Source organism: Aythya fuligula, chromosome 22 (assembly GCF_009819795.1).
Source record: "Aythya fuligula isolate bAytFul2 chromosome 22, bAytFul2.pri, whole genome shotgun sequence".
In the NCBI taxonomy this organism is placed as follows: domain Eukaryota; kingdom Metazoa; phylum Chordata; class Aves; order Anseriformes; family Anatidae; genus Aythya; species Aythya fuligula.
The window spans coordinates 803,332-812,616 of NC_045580.1; the positions used below are offsets into that span (position 1 = coordinate 803,332).

The following is a 9,285-nucleotide window of genomic DNA, read 5'->3' on the forward strand; positions in this document are numbered from 1 at the left end:
CTGATAAGGCTCATCTGACTGCTAACGATTTTGTCTACAGTTATTCTCATGCAGCTGGGAACAAGTGACTGTAGTCAGCTACTTGCCAGCTGGGGAGAAAGCAGCAGTTCTGCACTGCTGGGGATGGAGATTTGTCCAGCTCAGCCCCCCACTGTGCTCCCACATTTTCTCTCCCTGCTGGCAGAAGGCACAAAGCTTGCCACAGACCTACCAAGTCAGCACCAAGTGACATCTCTGTGTGACTAGTGGGGATGCAAAGGGAGGGCTGGTAAAGAGCAGGGCTTCTTGCACAAGCAGCTTGAGAAAAGGATTTGAGCTTCTGCTGACAACGAAGCAGCACCTTAATGTGCTGGCTGGATTTAGTTCCCTTTAAAGCAGCTAGGTCCCCTTGCCTGCTTGGCAGAGAGAAACTATTGCAGCTGAAGGTAGAGCAGCCAGAGGTTACCATCTCCCCTCATCTATCTTCACATGCCTAAGCCTTGCCAGCACGGACTAATGATGGCCTGCACCACAGCAGCTTTGGGAAACCTTCAGCAATAGGCAAGCGTGGAGCTTACAGACACGTTCCCCACTGCAGAGCAGACAGCAGCCAAGCCTCAGCTCTCAGCCCCACTTCCCAGGGACAGCAAATGGCAGCCAAGCGGCTCCCAGTTTGCACTGAAAATGACAGAGGCAGATCCATCTGCATGCTGGTGCCTGGACACACATGCACCGGTGTACGCGTGCTGCGCCAGCATCTCCACCTGCCCGAGCCTACAGTGCCCAAACCAAGTTTTCTGGTGCAGACTGCCAGCCAGCATCAAAGATGCCCATCTCTACCCCCTGGGCATCCAGGTACCATCACACAACACGGATCCTTCCAGCCCAGGCTCGCAGCAGAGACACGTGAATTCCCTCCTGTTGTCACTGCCACACCGGCCATTATGCAAGTTCGGCTGTCTTAACTTGTTGCAGAGCACACAAGTGGGGCTGACATTTATTTAATCCTCATAGTAATGTTGACTGTGTACTTACTGAAACACCTCATGCTTATGGAAGACATTTGTTTCCAAGCAGCTTATGCTAAATTGCAGTGATATAAAGGAAACACTTATCCAATATTGACATTTACTGACTGGCAGCATACAGCTTGAATACTCATTTATGCTAGTGGAGGGGGGGGCAGGGTAAAGTCTGAGAAGCAGAAGCCCCTTCTTTCTCATCTTTTAACGAGTTAGGCAATATCAACACATGAATACCTACCCAAAATGTAAGGTGGGACTACAAACCCAACGGCTTCTCCCACTCACTCCCTGCCTGGGGGAAAACAAAGTAATACTGGACCTATAGCACAGAGCTTTGATCCTTCATCCAACAGTAAGTTTAAGAAACTTTATCTCTTCCACCCTCAGTGCACATTTAATCTATAATTAGCAAGGTTCCTGTAGCTCGCCACATGTGTCCTGCTCAGCGGCACAATTCAAAAATAAACCAAAAAACTGAACTTTTTGTGTATTTCCCTTCTCACAAAGACAGCGTTGTTCACCCAAAGAGCACCTGACATTTTCAATCCTTTGGTGCTGTAGCATCCAGCCAGACCCTGGCACACCCAGGGAAGACACACACCACATGACAGTGCCACTTGCCATACTGAAAATGACAACAACAGGCCCAAGAACATGAACTCATGAGTACCCAAAGGTGAGTTATCCATGAGCTGACCACACACATACCCAGCCTGTGCAGCAATTCCACCAAGCACAATGTAATTGGAAACAAAAGACAGCATCTATTATCCTAGCTGAAAGTCTGATGTGCTTGCACCAATGGTTAACGAACAGCAGTTATGGCAGAGCCCTCAAAAACAATTATATCCTGCTCCACCGCGAGAGCCCCAAATGGTACAGACCAAAAGCTTGCTGTAGCTTCCATTGCAAGTGGGGGCGTTGAATGAACACACTGAGACAAGATCTCATCCTGAAGTTAGCATCTGAATTTAACAATGCAAGTGTTCCACCTCCTACTTGCATAGCATGTGACAAAAAGAGGCAGGAGCTGAGAGCCCGCTGCCAGAGGTACAGCTCAAAGATTATTTCAGTATTCAGCTGCTTAATACAGCACAGTAAAACGAAGAGCCGTGTAAAAGCCCAGTGACCTGCAGCTCCTCCTGGTCCACTTTGGAGGCTGCTACTGCTGCCAGGGAGAGGCAAAAATAAGCTGGTTGTTTGTTGCATTGCTGGTGGGACCCAGTCTGACCACACTCAAAGGCATATCCAGCCAGGATAGCAGGCAGGCCACCGTTTCTAAGACCAGAACCCAGTGCTTGCTCTGTCCCACCACAACCCACAGATCAGAAGTGGATTTTCTCCTCTTTCCTCTCCCAATAGCCTGGAGCAGAGGCATGCCCTAGGGTGCAGTAAAGCAGGGCAGAAATGCTTGAGTTCTGGGTGTATGTCAGAATCCCGCTGTTCAAACCTTGCCTGGGAAGAGCAGTTCAGGCTTTAAGCTTAGGTTCTTCGCAGCCAAAAGAAGTCCTTTGCTTTTCCTGGCATGTTTGAAGGTAATACCACAGGCCATGGACTCACACCCCCCTGCAGGAACCGGGACCCCTGCCAGCCCCAAGGCAGGGTAGACCACCTTAAAAGCTTACAGCTTCCACAACTGCCTCAAATCCCAGAAAAAGAAAAAAAAAAGAAAAAAAAAAAAGCTGGAGATTGATTTACAACCAATTTGTTTCACTACCTATTGATTTATAAAATAAGCTTGCACACAGTCACTGCTGTTCCGTGTCTCTCCGTCCAGAAGCAGCACCCAATGAAGTCATGGGAAGACTGGTGTTGCTCCTGAACAGAAGCTAAATTAGGGCCTTCATCAATTGTTGTTATAAAATCGCTGGTCTTAAAATAAATTAATAAAAATAAAGGAGAGAGAAAAGCTGTTAAATCCTACTGGAAAGAGCTGGGAAGTGATGTAAAGCCAGTTCTCCAGCCGCAATTTCATCCAGTCCCTCCACCCAGCATGCTGAGGAGCTGAATGCCAGGAGCACGGTACAAACTTACAGAACTGATCATTAAATCAGAGGTTTGAAGTGAGCCACGCGCTCCCTCACAGTCTGCTTGTAAGAAAACAGTTTATTCAAAGACCTTGATCCTCAGCCAACTCACAACCTAAGGAGCACGTCAGCCTCTCCCCTTTATTTACGGCTACAAAAGAAGGAAGAGCATTAAGCCTTTTTATTCTAACATATGCAGCCCGAGTACAGAGAGCCTGGAAGCTGGTGACACGCAGTGCTGGTAACCTGTCAGGCCTTTCAGCACATGCTCCTGCTCCGACTGGTGTCCCTGTAAAACGGCAGGAAAGCCCCGAACCAGCCATCACCTGCCCGAAATGTGCTGTGCAAGGTGTGCAAACTGCCCGAGACCTCCGCACCACCTTGGAAGGGGAAGGCAGTCGGGTATGCAGCGTTAGCATCAGGGCAGGTGTTTCTCCTCGCTTTCCTCCCTCTGGCAAAGGGCACCTGAACAAAGGCACGGCTCCTCCCTTGTGGGCTTTTCAAATCTCTGAAACCTTGCGAGAAAGCCAGCCTGAGCAAAGTTGGCTGCGGTCTGCCTGTGAATCTCACTGCAGGAGGTACAGAAGGAAAATGGGGAAGCATGCACAAATTAAATTGTGTTAAGATAGACATTGGAGGAGGCAATCCTGCACTGTTCCCCCAGGACAGAACCACCTGGATGGCACTTCAGTACCAACCGTATACTTCCCTACCAACCTCCCAGAGTGGAGAGTCACCTGCTGGGTTTAGGAAACGGGCTGAGGCATTTCCCTTGCACAGCTACCCTGCTCTCTGCAGGGCAGGGGAACCAACTTTAAGGAGGGATTGCCACACCACAGACTTCCTAGCTTCTCATTAGCAGGCTCTGCTTTGGCCCACGGTTGCTGAAGGCAGGACAGCCCTGAGTGCCCCTTGCACTGTCCAGGCTCAGCGGGGAGCAGTCACCAGCCCTCACGCATGCACCTACCTCCCCGCAGGCTGGCATTTCTGTTCCCTGAAACCTTCCTCAGGCTCCCCCGGCCGCAGGTAATGGTGGTGGGTGGGATTGGTCTGGTTTCACTCATCAGCTTAATTCTACCTTTCTCACCTGGGGCCTGATGACAAGCCACTAAAGCCACTAGGAAGCTGAGCTACTGCTGCAAATAATGGGTCCCTCTGACAGAAGATCCTGGTTTGATTGCCAGGAATTTACTTTATGAAGGAACCAAGCTATCTGCGATGGAGGAAATCATACCCTGAAATACCCAGAGAACTTGGTATTCATCACCCTGAGGGAAAGCAAACATGTCTTTGGAAAGAGTTTCCTAGACAGGCAGGAGTCTTCCCATCCAAGATAAATTTCAGATCCTGCCAAATTCATATAGGTTATTACAATGCAGGGCACCAAGAGGAGGCGGCGGCTGTGTGCGTGTCCTCAGGGCTGCTCCTTCCCCCAGCCTGGCCACCTTCCCCAGTTGCTTCCAGTCTCACTCAGTTCGGATGAGGCCGGAGCACTGGAGGGCAAGCAATTCACCAGCCAGAGGTAAGGGCAGCTGGTTTCATGGCAGCAGCGATTGCTTCTCACAGAGGGGCACTACACATCTCGTCTCAGCAGGAGGCAAGTCCTGCCGCGACTTCATCTCGCCTTGCAGCAGAGCCGTGCTCCAGGCACAGGTCCTGGGGGCCAGACAGAAGAGCAGGTAGAACCAGGGGAAAGACAGCCTTGTAGGAAAACACCAAGCCGGCAACTTTTGGAGAAAGAAATCAGGCTGCTTCAGACCATGTGGACGGATGAAAGTCCAGGAGAGGCACTTTGTTCTTCCTGCGTCACCTCAAGAGAGGCACAGAAGCCAGCTGCAGGAGTTCCTCCTCCCTGACCGATGCTTGTGCTCAGAGCCCGGCTGCAACAGCACCAGGCAGGGAGCCCCCAGCACCTTTCCTGCGAGCTCAGCACCAGCCCAAGTCTCAGCCTGCATGGCTGAAACAGCAGGAAGCTGGTGTGCCACAAGGAGGCACAGGGCCCGTCAAGTATGAACCCAAGGGCACAGATTTGGTGAGGGAAAATGCCCTTTTCACAGAGGAGCTTTGGTGTAAGGGAGGTTGTTGGTTTTTTAAGCTAGTATCTGGACCATGGATCCTGAGAGAGGTTTTCTGCAGAGATCATCCTCCCATGCAGGCTGCCCTTGGCTCAGAGGATTGTAAGTCCTGCCTGCCTTATTATGGCAAATCCCTGCAAGCCACTTTGCTTTTCCAGGCAAGTAAATGCAGTCCTGCCTACCCCTTGCTCACAGAAAGGAGCCACTGAAACTCCTTATTGGCAGGGTCAAGCCATTTTAATTATTCCTTCAAGTGAGTTTTGGCCCACCAGCTCCCTCCAAAGTAGGGCACAGCCACCCTCTGGATGCACACATTGCATCCCCTCCCGCAGCCCCCACTGCTACAAGCCTTGTTGCCCCCCAGAAGCAAGTGCCACATCAGGACATACCAGGGGAGGCAAATACAACATATGCTAGAAAATAAGCTTCCGTTCCTACATCCAGGCCACTCTTTCCCCAGACCACCATGTGGTTTAAGGAATCTTTTGCATTAAAGCCTGTTAGGGATCTTTACATGGCTTCACCCCAAAGGGAAAAACCACAAGGCTGCTGACAGCCCCCTTCCCACGTACTGCAAGCAGCAACTCCACAGAGATGCATTCGATTCTTACTGCAGGAGCAAACAGCCTGAAATGCTCGCCAAGGCACCGTCTCCCTGCCTCGTAAGCCGGCATGAATAAGCAAGGTACCAGATGCATGCTCCTGACGGTGCAGACGGGGAGACAAATCAACTGAGCTCCAGCTATGCACAGCAGAGCCGAGGCAGCTTTCGAACACAAGCACTATTAAAAAGTGCATTAGCCCTTATTAAAAATAATGGCTGCAGAAGGGAAGAGGAGGGGGAGAAAAACAGAAACAAATCCCCGCTGGATCTGAGACAAACTTCTTCGGCTCTGCTAGCAAACTGCCATTTGACCTGCAGGGAGTTGAGTTATTCAGGGGAGCAGGGAGAGAAACAAGAAGGCCAGGATAAGCTTCCAAATTGCTTCTATCCCCGGACCTGCTGCTGCCCTGCTGTACCAGGGAGAGTTCAAATTTGTTCAGCCAGAAATCTACATGGAAGACACAGTGGGTTTCTTTTGTGCAGAAGCAAAGGCGAATGCAAACACAGCTTTCTCCCTGAAGGAATATTAGTACAAGCAGAGAGAGGGAAAGAGAAAAGGGGAAGGGAGGGCAGAGCAAGAGCTCAGCATCGCATCCAAGCCAAGGAAGAGAAGCAGTAAGGACAAGCAGAAGTGCAACCACCTCTAGACACGGCTTCCCTGCCCAGAGAACAGGGGGAACGCAGTGTATGGTGGGGGATGTTCAGCAGCAGTGTCTGGCTGAGCAAAAAACCAGCTGCCCACTGAGAAGCTCCACTCTCTCCAAAAGTTTTATCCTTCATTTAATCAACAGATGGACTAGCTGCGTGGGTTTTTTCTTTTTTTTTTTTTTTTTTTTAAAGCAATCCCAAGCCATACCCTGACAAAAGCAGCCCTGGCTTGGGGACCACGGCAGCGTGCCACAGATGGCATTTGGCTCCAGCACGGCGAAGGGATGAGCAGCAGACAGAAAGAGGCTCGGCTCTGGCTCTAGCTCCGTGTCCTCCACAGGTGACGGATAGCCCAGGGACCAGGCACGCAGCAGCACGGTGGATACATCTTCCCAAACCACCCCCAAAACCCTTCTTCTTGGGCTAAGGACAAGCCAGCAGCAAAGTTACCGAGGAAATTCCTGCAGATTCCCTTGCTCCTTCCCCACTCCTGTGCTGCCAGGGAGGTGGGAGCTGGATGTATCCCCCCAACGCCCCCAAAAAATAAAATCGCAGGGGTTCCCCCTTCTCGGCTGGCTGCTTTCACAGCAACTGTCCGTCCCCCCCCCCCCCCAGAGCAAAGCGCTCCCCAGCCCTGCAGCCAGCGGCAATCCCGGGCTACAGCCAGCCCCTGCTGCCCCCAAAGCACCCAGCATCGCCCCCACCCCCCCACCCCACCCCAGCACCGTCAACGGGGGGGCTGTTGCTGAGCAATGCCATGTTTACACACAACCACGATCTAATTAGCGGAGCTGGAGCAGAAAGAACTCATTTGCATGCTAAAGATATATATTTTTTTTAAGGCAGGGATGCGTGCAAAAAAATTTTTTTTAAAAAAAGAAAAAACACAAAAAAACTCCGCAACCCCCCAACCCCCCCTCTCCGTCCTCCCCTGTGCGCCGAGCACCAAACACACCCGGGGGTCGCACGGGGGACCGAGGAGGGGGCTCGGAAACTAAAGTGCGGCGCCGGCTCCTACCGTGGCTGAGGAGGAAGCAGGCGAGCAGGAGGAGGAGGAGGTCTGCCTGGAAAGCGCTCATTCCTCAGGGTGGGCTCGGCGCCGGGGGTAGGGGGGCCCCGCTGCTGCCGCTGCCGCCGCCGGCGGGGGGCTCAGGCCGCCGCCGCCGCCGCCCGCCGGCTCCGCTCGCCCGGCTCCATCGCTGCCGCCGCCCCCCAGCTCCTCCCCCGGCAGCGCTGCCTTGAGTGGCCCGGCTCGGGGAGGGAGGGAGGGATGGATGGGGCGAGGGGGAGTAACTTGCGCGCAGCCCAGGCTCGCCCACTCCCCCCCCCCCCCCCAGACTCCGGCTTTGGGGATGGAAGGGGGTGGGGAGGCTAAATCCCCCCCCCCTTTCCATCCAATAAAATTAAATTCATTCAATTAAATCGTGGTGGCTGCAAAGTTGGGGTGGGGGGGATTATGTGGAGGCGGGCGCAGGTATTTCTGCAGCGCAGTAAGGGAGCAGCGATGCACGCAGCTCTATGTGTATCCCCCCCCAACCTTTAACTTTAGGGGGGCCGCCCCTCAGCGCCCCTACACCCCCCTATAGGGCAGCCCGGGCTCTTCCAGATGTGTCTGGGGGGACTACACTGAGCTGCCCCCCTCAAATCATGCCATGGGGGAGGCCAAAAATCCCTTATTTCTCCCCCCCCAAGACCTCCTATGCCCATCCTCGCATATCTGCTTGGGGGGGAGGGATGGATCTTCCAAGAGGGGCACACGGGACTGTTGCCTTGTCCTTTCAATGACTGCCGCTTTTCATCTTTCAGGCCTTTTTTTTTTTTTTTTTTTTAATAGCTAAATTTTTACCCAGCGAGAGTTTAGGGACAGAAAAGCAAAATAAATAAAAGCGTTTCTTACCACCACGCTTTGCACAGCTGGGGCACCCCATGCCTCCATCTCCAAGTCCGAGAGGGGCATGTGGGCAGCTGAGCGCAATTAGAAAAATGAGCGTTAGAAAGTAATTACAGCTGTGGACTCTAATTACTTACTGCTGTGCTGAAAGGTGAACTTCAAAGGGGGCTGGCACAGCTCTTCATGCTGCGTCTGGAGCTTCTGTGAGTGTCTGTCTCAGATAGAGCCTGGCTTTGTGGCTACCTGCGCTAAATGGGGATAACTTTCCAAAGCATGCCTGTGTTAACAAGCTAAACCGGGTTAAAACTGCTCTGGGAGCAGTACAGACCTGGGATTTAGTGATTGAAGCTGTGGGGTCTCAGCCTCATGGGTGCATGCTTTGCTCTTTGTGGGGGGGAGGCAGTCACCCTGGAAATGATGGTGGTTTTGTTTCTTTTATTATAAATAATTTAAAATAAAATCTAAGAAGTAAAGCCTATTTGATTTTTTTGTATATGCATGCTGCTTTTCCATCCCTCCCTGCCTGCGTACCTGCCAACTGCTTTGAGAAAGATACAGAATGGGGGATAGGGGCTTGTAGCTATTGTGTGTCTGCATCTTCCCCTGGGGCTAACAGGGCTGGTGGCACCCTGGGCTGTATTTTCACTATTTCTAAACTTGCCTGGGACAGGTCCCTTCAGCTCCAACCCTTGCAGGGGTTTTGGCAGTGGTTGTGGCCACCAAGACGTTTCTGTGCATGCCACATGAGGTGTCAGGCAGGGCTGGGGAGCAGCAGCGGTGTTGTATTTTTCTGGTAGCAGTGCTGATTTAAATGCACATTGAATTACAGGCTAAAATGCTCAATGCCTGATTTCAGTGGGAATTAGATTTCTAAATAATTCTTGGGCTTTCCTGTTGTGTTTTAGTTTAATCTGCAAAATGTTGTTTGCTTGCAGACTATGGGTACTAATGCATATTAAGGCTGCTACACATGTAGGACTTCTCTGCGAAGCTTCAGAACTCCATTAACATTTTCATGGCAATTTCTTTTTCTTTC

At 51.7% G+C, this 9,285-nt stretch overlaps 1 protein-coding gene across 3 annotated transcripts in view; it reads right to left on the reverse strand.

The window, feature by feature from the left end:
* Window positions 1-7,464, reverse strand: part of KIRREL3 (kirre like nephrin family adhesion molecule 3) — a 316,766-nt gene extending 309,302 nt beyond the window's left edge. For all 3 annotated transcript variants that reach the window (XM_032201818.1, XM_032201817.1, XM_032201814.1), the window contains exon 1: window positions 7,377-7,464. In XM_032201818.1, the coding sequence (XP_032057709.1) occupies window positions 7,377-7,437 (61 nt within the window). In that variant the 5' untranslated portion in view covers window positions 7,438-7,464. The remainder of the gene's footprint in view (window positions 1-7,376) is intronic.
* Window positions 7,465-9,285: the final 1,821 nt, after the last annotated feature.